Source organism: Bombina bombina, chromosome 5 (genome assembly GCF_027579735.1).
Source record: "Bombina bombina isolate aBomBom1 chromosome 5, aBomBom1.pri, whole genome shotgun sequence".
In the NCBI taxonomy this organism is placed as follows: Eukaryota; Metazoa; Chordata; class Amphibia; order Anura; family Bombinatoridae; genus Bombina; species Bombina bombina.
Genome location: NC_069503.1, coordinates 1,045,614,016 through 1,045,627,161, shown reverse-complemented (window position 1 = coordinate 1,045,627,161; position 13,146 = coordinate 1,045,614,016). Strand labels below are relative to the sequence as shown.

At 38.1% G+C, this 13,146-nt stretch overlaps 1 protein-coding gene across 1 annotated transcript in view; it reads left to right on the top strand.

Annotated features, from left to right (window-relative positions):
• The window catches only part of EXT1 (exostosin glycosyltransferase 1), a 478,718-nt gene that overhangs the window by 384,987 nt on the left and 80,585 nt on the right, over nucleotides 1-13,146 (top strand). Inside the window, exon 2 of the mRNA XM_053715307.1 lies at nucleotides 10,857-10,950. Within this exon, the coding sequence (XP_053571282.1) occupies nucleotides 10,857-10,950 (94 nt within the window). The remainder of the gene's footprint in view (nucleotides 1-10,856; nucleotides 10,951-13,146) is intronic.

Genomic DNA, 13,146 nt, shown 5'->3' with positions numbered 1-13,146 from the left:
GCTTCCTTTCGGATTAGCCACTGCTCCAAGGATTTTCACAAAGGTACTAGGGTCCCTTCTAGCTGTGCTAAGACCAAGGGGCATTGCAGTTGTACCTTACCTGGACGACATTCTGATTCAAGCGTCGTCCCTCCCTCGAGCAAAGGCTCACACGGACATCGTCCTGGCCTTTCTCAGATCGCACGGCTGGAAAGTGAACGTGGAAAAGAGTTCTCTATCCCCGTCAACAAGGGTTCCCTTCTTGGGAACAATTATAGACTCCTCAGAAATGAGGATTTTTCTAACAGAGGCCAGAAAGACAAAGCTTCTGGACTCTTGTCGAATACTTCATTCCGTTCCTCTTCCTTCCGTAGCTCAGTGCATGGAAGTGATCGGGTTGATGGTAGCGACAATGGACATAGTTCCTTTTGCGCGCATTCATCTAAGACCATTACAACTGTGCATGCTCAGTCAGTGGAATGGGGACTATACAGACTTGTCTCCAAAGATACAAGTAAATCAGAGGACCAGAGACTCACTCCGTTGGTGGCTGTCCCTGGACAACCTGTCACGAGGGATGACATTCCACAGACCAGAGTGGGTCATTGTCACGACCGACGCCAGTCTGATGGGCTGGGGCGCGGTCTGGGGATCCCTGAAAGCTCAGGGTCTTTGGTCTCGGGAAGAATCTCTTCTACCGATAAATATTCTGGAACTGAGAGCGATATTCAATGCTCTCAAGGCTTGGCCTCAGCTAGCGAGGACCAAGTTCATACGGTTTCAATCAGACAACATGACGACTGTTGCGTACATCAACCATCAGGGGGGAACAAGGAGTTCCCTAGCGATGGAAGAAGTGACCAAGATTATTCTATGGGCGGAGTCTCACTCCTGCCACCTGTCTGCTATCCACATCCCGGGAGTGGAAAATTGGGAAGCGGATTTTCTGAGTCGTCAGACATTGCATCCGGGGGAGTGGGAACTCCATCCGGAAATCTTTGCCCAAGTCACTCAACTTTGGGGCATTCCAGACATGGATCTGATGGCCTCTCGTCAGAACTTCAAAGTTCCTTGCTACGGGTCCAGATCCAGGGATCCCAAGGCGGCTCTAGTGGATGCACTAGTAGCACCTTGGACCTTCAAACTAGCTTATGTGTTCCCGCCGTTTCCTCTCATCCCCAGGCTGGTAGCCAGGATCAATCAGGAGAGGGCGTCGGTGATCTTGATAGCTCCTGCGTGGCCACGCAGGACTTGGTATGCAGATCTGGTGAATATGTCATCGGCTCCACCTTGGAAGCTACCTTTGAGACGAGACCTTCTTGTTCAGGGTCCGTTCGAACATCCGAATCTGGTTTCACTCCAGCTGACTGCTTGGAGATTGAACGCTTGATTTTATCGAAGCGAGGTTTCTCAGATTCTGTTATCGATACTCTCGTTCAGGCCAGAAAGCCTGTAACTAGAAAGATTTACCACAAAATTTGGAAAAAATATATCTGTTGGTGTGAATCTAAAGGATTCCCTTGGGACAAGGTTAAGATTCCTAGGATTCTATCCTTCCTTCAAGAAGGATTGGAAAAAGGATTATCGGCAAGTTCCCTGAAGGGACAGATTTCTGCCTTGTCGGTGTTACTTCACAAAAAACTGGCAGCTGTGCCAGATGTTCAAGCCTTTGTTCAGGCTCTGGTTAGAATCAAGCCTGTTTACAAACCTTTGACTCCTCCTTGGAGTCTCAATCTAGTTCTTTCAGTTCTTCAGGGGGTTCCGTTTGAACCCTTACATTCCGTTGATATTAAGTTATTATCTTGGAAAGTTTTGTTTTTAGTTGCAATTTCTTCTGCTAGAAGAGTTTCAGAATTATCTGCTCTGCAGTGTTCTCCTCCTTATCTGGTGTTCCATGCAGATAAGGTGGTTTTACGTACTAAGCCTGGTTTTCTTCCAAAAGTTGTTTCTAACAAAAACATTAACCAGGAGATTATCGTACCTTCTCTGTGTCCGAAACCAGTTTCAAAGAAGGAACGCTTGTTGCACAATTTGGATGTTGTTCGCGCTCTAAAATTCTATTTAGATGCTACAAAGGATTTTAGACAAACATCTTCCCTGTTTGTTGTTTATTCAGGTAAAAGGAGAGGTCAAAAAGCAACTTCTACCTCTCTCTCTTTTTGGATTAAAAGCATCATCAGATTGGCTTACGAGACTGCCGGACGGCAGCCTCCCGAAAGAATCACGGCTCATTCCACTAGGGCTGTGGCTTCCACATGGGCCTTCAAGAACGAGGCTTCTGTTGATCAGATATGTAGGGCAGCGACTTGGTCTTCACTGCACACTTTTACCAAATTTTACAAGTTTGATACTTTTGCTTCTTCTGAGGCTATTTTTGGGAGAAAGGTTTTGCAAGCCGTGGTGCCTTCCATTTAGGTGACCTGATTTGCTCCCTCCCTTCATCCGTGTCCTAAAGCTTTGGTATTGGTTCCCACAAGTAAGGATGACGCCGTGGACCGGACACACCTATGTTGGAGAAAACAGAATTTATGTTTACCTGATAAATTTCTTTCTCCAACGGTGTGTCCGGTCCACGGCCCGCCCTGGTTTTTTAATCAGGTCTGATAATTTATTTTCTTTAACTACAGTCACCACGGTACCATATGGTTTCTCCTATGCTATTATTCCTCCTTAACGTCGGTCGAATGACTGGGGTAGGCGGAGCCTAGGAGGGATCATGTGACCAGCTTTGCTGGGCTCTTTGCCATTTCCTGTTGGGGAAGAGAATATCCCACAAGTAAGGATGACGCCGTGGACCGGACACACCGTTGGAGAAAGAAATTTATCAGGTAAACATAAATTCTGTTTTAATTGTTTGTTTCACTAATTATCGCAAACTCACAATTTGTTTTGAAGTAGAGGATAATCTCTGCGTTTACATTTGCTGTAGCAGTTCTGACCTTTTTATTGTAGCAAAAGGGAGTACTATATAATGTTCCCTGGGAAGGATTAAGCTTGTTGTTAGTTCAACTCCCCATTCTGTTGATTCCTTGGAGACAGCCTATTCTCAAATGAAACTGAATTAAATCGATAAATACACAGGGCTAGATTCACTGCAGCATTTTTGATAGTTAATGGCCCATCACCTTAGCTGACGTTAACAATCTTTCATGGCTTCCGCTTGTATCTAATCGACCCAGTTTGGTGTATGTTATCTTTGTCATATTATTAATAGTGAAACACTTGAATAGAGCTCCCTATGCGTTAACCCATGAATTACCCGTCCTTGCCATAAGGACAACACTATACTAAACTAGAAACTGTTTACAAAATTTCGCAACAACTTGACGCAGAACCAAAAATATAATAAATACATTGATAATATATAATTAGTATGTTCTACAGTTAGTCGTTTAGTGTGTATGTGTATATATATCTTGAATAGCACTCTCTGGACTTAAATGCAAATGAAAATTTATTACCGCAATAATTTTTCATTTGCATTTAAGTCCAGAGAGTGCTGTCTTCTATTCAAGATATTACTAAACCCCATACTGTTTGTGAGAGTGCACCTGACCTTGTATCCTATATATATATATATATGTGTGTGTATGTATGTGTTTACATATCCTAAACAAGACATGAGTTCTCACAGATTACCTCAGCATACATTATTACTGCTGCAGCTAGGGATTGTGGGTAAAGACATGCTAATTATTTTCATTCACATCTTACTTTTTAGCTCCTTAATCCCCTATAAACATTTGATCCCATGCATATGAAACGCTTAACGGGACTAAGTAATATTTTTCTTACTAGCTGTAATGATTCCGCTATTACTTTGGAATAGATGCATTGTTCCCTGTTGATATAAAGGGTAAAAACATTTAAAATTTGAAGGGAGAGAAGGAAAAATATTATTTAATTTAACTCTGGGATTAATGATGTTTCTGCCAGTAAAATTCAAATTTTAGAAAGGAACAAAAAAAAAAAAAGTATTTTAATCTCTTTGCTGACAGACAGGAGCAGAATAATATGGCTCAATGCTATTGGTGTTACGGTACAGATATTTGAGTTGCAGAGCGGACATGGGCATCCAAGCTGATTAGTGAAACCTTATTAAAAAAAGTGTGGCGCAAGTTATGCCCCTCTAACGGTTGCTTTGTACCTCAATTTATCTATTAATAGTTTTTCATCACCATTTTCAGTATATGTATTTCTAGTTTGTATTCAGCTCTGTAAATCTTCTCTAGCGCACTGCTAAGAGGAGGCATGACGGATGACTAAGGCTAGGTGAATAAAGAAGATGAATTGTGGATTAAGCCTAGTATAGTACAACTAATGGTTCCCATGGTGCACTGGGTAGGTTCCCATCACTTAAGTGCAGTGACTTGGGAGAATGCTGCCGGGAGGAATCCATGCAATGGCTGATTAGGCACTGCAGGGTCTCTGCAGACAGCCTCTGCTGCTCCGGATAACTGTGAACCAAGAATCTCAAGCAGCCGTTTAATCCCTATGTTGATTGACAGGGTCTACAGATAAAGACAAAAATTACAGGAGCTCATTGAGAACAAATGTCTGTCTGGTGCTCAAGAAAAGTTTTCTTCTTTCTTTTTTAAATTCATGGCACTGAAATGTTTATTCCCCCTGCAGCACGCACCTCCTGCCCCTGCAGCATGCACCTCCTCCCCCTGCAGCACACACCTCCTCCCCCTGCAGCACACACCTCCTGCCCCTGCAGCACACACCTCCTCCCCCTGCAGCACGCACCTCCTCCCCCACCTCCTCCCCCTGCAGCATGCACCTCCTCCCCCTGCAGCACGTACCTCCTCCTCCCCCTGCAGCTTGCACCTCCTCCCCTGCAGGATGCACCTCCTCCCCCTGCAGCACGTACCTCCTCCCCACCTCCTTCCCCTGCAGCACGCACCTCCTGCAGCATGCACCTCCTCCCCTGCAGCACATACCTCCCACCAATGCAGTGTTTTATTACAGTGGCCATTCTACACAAGCAGTGTTTCAATTAAAAGGGACATTAGTCATTGTATTTATGAATAATATGTATCAGCAATTCACCACCACACTACATGCAATATAAATGTTTTTTAAAAGCGTTTAAAGATAACATTTTGTTAGCAATGTTCCCATTGTTTTGCAGTCCAGAGACATACCCCTTCAAAAGCTTCTTGTGTATGTTTACTTTAATAAGCTTACCGACAAATATAAATAGGCTCCTGTACTGATCAAGTAAGTAGTCACTGTTTGGAATGCTGCATGCTCAGATTGCTGAAACTTGTAGAATCCACTTTAGCTCTTTCTAGTGAGAAAACTACAATATTTAGAATCGGGCAAAAAAAAAATAATCAAAGTACATTACAATTTTTTTTGTCCCTTTAAAGTAGGGTGACCATATTGCTGCTTTAAAAAGGGACACACATGAAAAATACGTTGGGGTTCTTATAGAAAACATTTCTTTAAACAGCCCTGGCATATGTATTTTTCATATGTGTCCCTTTTTAAAGCAGCAATATGGTCACCATACTTTAAAGGGACAGTCTATTCAAAATTAAACTTTCATGATTCAGATAGGGCATGTGATTTTAAACAACTTTCCAATTTACTTTTATCATCAAATTTTCTTCTCTTGGTATCTTTGTTGAAAGCTAAACCTAGGTATGCTCATATGCTAATTTCTAAGCCCTTGGACGCCTCTTATCTCAGGGCATTTTGATAGTTTTTCACAGCTAGAGGGTGTTAGTTCATGTGTACCATGTAGATAACATTGTGCTCACGCACGTGGAGTTACCTAGGAGTCATCACTCATTGGCTAGAATACAAGTCTGTCGGAAAACAAAACTGAGATAAGGGGGTGGTCTACAGAGGCTTAGATACAAGGTAATTACAGAGGTAAAAAGTATATTAATATAACTATGTTAGTTATGCAAAACTGGGGAATGGGTAATAAAGGGATTCTCTATCCTTTTAAACAATAAAAATTCTGGAGTAGACTGTCCCTTTAACCAACACTTTTTGACCACAGCAAAATATTGTTTCCTCTAAATTTCTTACAGGAAGATTAAAAATTATTGTATTAAACCTTGATCTTAAAATCTCTGAACCATAATTTTTTTTTTTTACCTTCACATTATTTCTTTGGTTTATTAGTAGCCCATGTAAATGTAGATAATCCAGGTTACCCGTGCCATACATTCATCTTCATAGATACACTGTTTGCAGTGAAGGCGTTAAGAGCAGTTTCTTCTGCATAGAACAGGTACAAAAATCAATGAAATTGGAGCCTCCTGCCCAAATGATATATGAGAGTGTAAAAAAGAGAGCAATAAAACCAAGTACAACGACCTTGCCCTGTGCAGAATGAAATCAGTCTAACTCCGTAGCGGAATATATTGCACAGGGGCATATCCAGGGTGCCTCTGACTTTTTCACCATAACCTGCAAAATAATCTCCCTGGCTCTATTATTCTCGTAGGAAGCATCCTCTGGTGTACACAGCCAATACTAGAACATTTTTGCCCATACTAACAATCACCTGTGACATTTTCATAGACATGTGGCAGCGACTTTGATGTTAATCAGAATGTGTTGGACTTCTTCACTGGGAAATGTGTCAGAACCTGAACGTATATGTTTTTTTTAGTGTTCTTCTTTTGTCTGCAAAGATAAAGCCTCATTTGTGTCTTCTTGTCATCACATAAAAAAAAAAATACGCTGGGAACTTGAAAGAAGCTTTATGTGTGTGCGCGTGCTATTCTGCAGATAATCGAATCGCGGTATATCTTGTCAGTGTATTGTAAATTTGCTTCTCACTTTTATCTAATGCGTATTTGCAGATTTTAGTATAAAAAAAAGACTTGAAATAATAACAGCGTATGTATTATTTATACTAAAAACTTTTCCTGCAATATGAAATATTTTTTTTTCCTCTTATATTTTTGTAGCATGGTCTAAAAACCAAAATGCAGTAGATTTTATTTATAACAATGTTTAACCCCTGCAAAGGGTTTACATTCTTGTACCTGGCATTCTCGTGTGCCAGTTTTGAGCAGGATGTGGCTGGTGATTGGCAGATATGAATTTATACCACTCCTGATTGGTTTATGAACTGTTCCTCTTATGAATGGTAGCGCAAAACACGTCAAATGGTTAAGTGATCATTGCGGTATTTGCATTATTTTTAATGGATTAAAATAAATTATACATTTAAATGAATAATATTCAACAATTTTCATATAACTGCATGTAATAGACACTACTATAAAGAAGAATATGCACAGATACTGATCTAAAAATCCAGTATAAACCTTTTAAAAACTGATTTACAAGCTCCCAGCTTAGCACTGTTGTTGAGGTTAGGTTGAGACACCCACTGAAATTGGCTAAGTAAATTGGAATGTTGTTTAAAATTGTATGCTCCATCTGTATCACAAGAGAAAAAAAAATGGGTTACATGTCCCTTTAAGCTAATTTAACATAAGCAGTAAGGTATTATACATTTAATTTGGAAAATATTTTCAATGGATTTGCTTTTGCAAAAATGCTTCTTTTAATTATTCGTCTCTTGCTGCCTATATCATGGAAGTAGGCCATATGCACATGAATTCTTTTCAGAGTACAAGTGATGTCACGTATCTGCGTGTTCCCCCTACTGCGTTGTGTCACAAGCATAATGAAACTTAACGCTGCTAACTTTTAAAAGAAGCCTTTAAAATATTTGAAATATCGAATTATAAAAATTTGAGAGCAACAAGCTTTGCTAATAATAGGCCTGGTTTAGGAACCATACTGCACAGAAAGAAAACAGTTTAATTTACACTAGTTTAATAGCGCCCCCAAGTGTAAAATGCCAGTATTGATAGTACTGAGGCATTCATTTACTAATCTTGCAAGTAGCAAAATTCCTTTATAGTGTTATATTTATTGATACTTTCTACGGGTGGCGCTATCCTGACAATTTATATTCCTTTTTTTTGCCAGTTCTCCTGCTTAAGGTTTTTTGGAAGCCGCTTGCAGAAACGCTTCACATTTTACACTGTGAAACCGTATAAAGGGGTTTAAATATCTAATTGAAGGCTCTTCAGGACGTGCTAGGGTTTCAGCTTTACTGATTTATTGTATTGATTTTATGGAAACTCAGAGATGGAAATCAAAGTCACTGACACAGTAGCTCAGATTACTGACCCAAGGATGCCTAATTCAGATAGGGTAATGAGCAGCCATCAAATATACAGTTCCTCCACTAACACAACCTCAGGTATTATTTCTGATAACGCGTGAATAAACTTTATTGGCTAGTCAGAGGCAAGCTTTCTGGCCCTTTAATATTGCTGTACTCAACTGTAACCAGTGCTTTCTGCCAGAAAGGAGTTTAATAAACTTAAGTCAGCAATGTAGTCAGCTTGAAAGACTGTTATGTTTTATCCTTAAAGGGACACTGAACCCAAATTTTTTCTTTTTTGTGCTTTAGATAGAGCATGACATTTTAAGCAACTTTCTAATTTACTCCTATTATCAAATTTTCTTCATTCTCTTGGTATCTTTATTTGAAATGCAAGAATGTAAGTTAAGATGCCAGCCCATTTTTGGTGAACAACCTGGGTTGTTCTTGCTGATTGGTGGATAAATTCACCCACCAATAAAAGTGCTGTTCAGAGTACTAAACCAAAAAAAAAAAGCTTAGATGCCTATTTTTTTAAATAAAGATGGCAAGTGAACAAAGAAAAATTGATAATAGGAGTAAATTAGAAAGTTGCTTAAAATTGCATGCTCTACCTGAATCACGAAAGAAAACATTTGGGTTCAGTGTCCCTTTAAAGAGACATGTATGTTTTCCGGATTATTTGTGTCTGTATTTATTTTAAAAACATTATACACAAACTTAAACCGATGATTAACCTTAGAAAGAAATTAATTTTAATTTTTAATTATCTATCTGAACCATGAAACCATTGCTGCTCCTTAGCATACCTATGTATGCTATTCAACTAAGGATATCAAGAGAACAAAGCTGATTCAAAAATAGAAGTGCATTTTATCTGAATCATGAGAGAATTTTTTTCATGTCCCTTTGATTTCGGTGTCCCTGCCCTTTATAAAATGACTTCTTTTTTTTCTTTCTTTTTTTTTAATAAAGATAATCTATAAATGATTCTCTGCTCAAGACAAGGATTTTATTTTTGTGTTCAATTCCGTTAATGCCTATCTATCATACTTTCTTGGGATATATCTATAGATTGAAGACCAGAACATCTTTGGCAGTGAACTATGATTTTAAAACGTTTTGTATGGGGAAGGAATGACTCCACTGTAAGCAAATACATTTAACATGACAGACTGAGCACGATCAGATTGCTTGCTATTAGTACTATTTCATTTTGGCTACCTGTACAGTTTATTTTAATCTCTTCTCCATTTATAGTTTTTACGGTCACTTAACAAAGGCTTGTTGTTGTATTTGACTCTTGACATTTATAATCGTAATCCCTGCATGGTGGTGATCTCTTCCTGTGCATATTAACTGTATTGTATACACTTGTTTTAAGCAAACGATCCTTCACAAATTTTGTCTATTTAGTGCCTGACACCTTGGTGTTTAAAAATAGTTTTTTTTCTGTCCTTAAAAAAAAAAAAAAAAAAGTAATACCTGCAGGCAGTGATTAAATGAGTCTATTAGAATTCTGAAATTTTAGTTTAGCAGTTTATTGTCAAAGCAGCATCTGTCTCCAGTTAGAATCCGCTATCGGGAAAAGCAAGGCATGTGGAGCTGGGCTTTCCTCTGTCACAAAATCCGCTAAATGACAGGGTCATTGGCATTTCCAGGTTCATGCGTTTGCCAGATCTAGAATTAGCTAATAACGGTCGTCAGACAGCTTTGCTTTTTGACATATTTGTGGCAAATGTTTCCTGCATTATTACTAGATAAAGACTTTGCAATCAAAACTAGGGGTTAGCACCTTTAAAATGTAATAAATGTATTTTATTAATCACTTTTTTTTGAAGAGTGTTTATAACAATTTTGAAACTTCCTGTTATAAAATTGAGGTACACTGAGTGTAATATCTGGGGTAAATGATAATGTAAATTAAATTATGTAGGCCTTACAATTTAAAGGGACGTTCTAGTCTTTTTTTATATAATAAAATCAGGACATTTTAAAATGTATTTTTTATACATAAATAGATCAAAATGTTCTTTTTTAAGATTACAGTTTTTCCTCTATCAGAATCAGTCCATGAGCTTTAGTAGCCAGTATATGATGGATAGTGATGCATTATTTTCAATATGTATCTAATATGTAAGCCAATATCAAGATAAAATGATCTAATATTACATTTTTATGTTTCTTGTACAAATTATCATTAAATCAGTCTATGTTAAATTATGCAATGCATGTGCGCTTTGGTTAGCTTAAATAACATTTATAAATTACAGATCATTTTATAATATTGCAAAGTATCACACTTACCCCACCCTTCTACTTCATAATGAACACTGGTAAGGGTAGGAATATTCTGCATTCAGTATTAAATTGTGGTTTAATCCACTAGTTATAGACTTCCTAATATTTTGGGGGGGATCATCTAGGATGAGGAAACTCTTTCAGGGAATCCTGGGCGTGGAGTCACTGTGGCAGTGAGTGGGATTAAGAAAGTCATAGGCAGGAGGTTTATAAAATCGAGAGAGCTGTGGGAGGGACAGACCATCTTGCAAAGCATTGGACAGTTGGCAATTGGTAGCCTTGTAGCTATCGACCTGTTTGTAATTGTGCAAACGTATATATTTGGAGTGACTTAGCCGACATCTGTCAGTGGCTGTCTTTTATGTTCTATAAAATGTAGATTGCAGGTATGTTATCTAATCGCACCTCCCTTTCTTTTTTCTAGGTATGATTATCGTGAAATGCTGCACAATGCCACTTTCTGTCTGGTCCCACGTGGCCGTCGGCTTGGATCCTTCAGGTTTCTGGAGGCATTGCAGGTAAGGGAACTTGTAGTTGCTTATTGTTTTTTTGACTAATATTGGTATTTGTATGTGTGAAAGGGACATTATACACCAATTTTCATATAACTGCATGTAATAGACACTACAATGAAGAAGAATATGCACAGATACTTATCTAAATATTCAGTATAAAACCTATAAGAAAATGTACTTAAAAGCTCCCAGTTTAACACTGTTGTTGAGGTTAGGCTGTGACACCCAGTGAAAGGGGCTGAGAAAGCTGGCAAAGCAGACACTCCCCCCCTCCCCTGCACATGAAAAGAGAAATTGCACAAACAGGAGAAAGCAGGAGTCTGTATACTTCAGTCTACATCTAATAATTTGGGACTTGGTTAGGAGTCTGAAAATCATCACAATGTTGTTATTAAAAAAGTAAGCAAAACTATACATTGTTACATAAACACTCCCAGATGGGCTAAATAAATGGATCATCTACAACACATTTATGCAAAGAAAAATCTACTGTACAATGTCCCTTTAAACTAGAAAAGCAACCTGTTCTTTTTATTTATCACTGCCAGTGAACCCTTTGAAAAGTAATGTTTTAGTTATTTGTCAGTTTTATGCTAATATATATTTTAACAGTCCATCCAGAATCATATGTAGATTCCTTTCTCACCCATTCTCTTCTCTCACCCATTCTCTTCTGTTCCAAATAAAAAGACATTCTTACAGTTCTATTATATTTGTGGTCCTATTCAAGACTTCCGAGCCCATTTATATACAATGTTATTATGATCTGTTCTACCCAGTATAGTCCATAGGACTGTAAACCTTTTCTTAAGTTTTTCAAAATAGATTTGTTATAAAAATATAATTTATTACGTCTGTAAACAAACCTAAAAACCAGGGCTCAGCAAGGGTTGAGTGCATAGTATTTTGGAAATGAGCCTTGACAACAGGTAAAAAAGATGCCGGACCTTGTTCCATGTGACTGGGCATAAGTGCAAGGTATGTGAGTGGAAGGGTCATTTCACTGCTGTGCTGGTGTTCCAGTAACATTATACCTATGGCACTATCTACTAATGATTACTGGCTGATAGATAGGCTCACTGTACCTATCAAACAAAGTACCACTAAAGTTAAAGGGACACTAAACCCACATTTTTTTGATTCGGACAGAGCATGCAATTTTAAGAAACTTTCTAATTTACTCCTATTATTAATGTTGCTTCGTTCTCTTGCTATCTTTATTTAAAAAGCAGGAATGTAAAGCTTAGGAGCCAGCCCATTTTAGGTTCAGCACCCTGGATAGCGCTTGCATATTGGTGGCTACATTTAGCAAACCAATAAGCAAGCATAACACAGGTTCTGAACCAAAATGGGCTGGCTCCTAAACTTTACATTTCTGCTTTTTAAATAAAGATTGTAAGAGAACAAAGAAAAATTGAAAATATGAGTAAATTAGAAAGTTGCTTAAAACGGCATGCTCTATTGGAATAAAGAAACCAAAAAATGTGAGTTTTAGTATCCCTTTAGTTTCATTATTCAAATAGGAGTAAAATAGAAAGTTATTTTAAATAACTTTCTATTTTACTCCTATTATCAATTTTTCTTTGTTCTCTTACAATCTTTATTTAAAAAGCAGAAATGTAAAGTTTAGGAGCCAACCCATTTTGGTTCAGAACCTGTGTTATGCTTGCTTATTGGTTTGCTAAATGTAGCCACCAATATGCAAGCGCTATCCAGGGTGCTGAACTTAAAATGGGCTGGCTCCTAAGCTTTACATTCCTGCTTTTTAAATAAATATAGCAAGAGAACGAAGCAAAATTAATAATAGGAGTAAATTAGAAAGTTTCTTAAAATTGCATGCTCTATTTGAATAATGAAACCAAAAAAATTGGGTTTTAGTATCCCTTTAAAGTTTAAATTTCTTGATTCAGACAGAGCTTGCAATTTAAAGCGATTTTCCAAAATACTTTCATTATCACATAGCGAGCAGTCTTTTTATATTCGCACTTTGAGGTAGCAGCTCCTACTGACTGTGCAAGAGTTAACCATGTATACGTATTTGCATTTTGTGTGATTGTCTGATGGCTGTCACAAGATACAAGGAGTAGGAATGTAAGCACATTTTTAAATGTGTTGTAAGTAAAATCTACTGCTCATTTCTTTCATGTAATTAGCAAGAGTCCATGAGCTAGTGACGTATGGGATATACATTCCTACCAG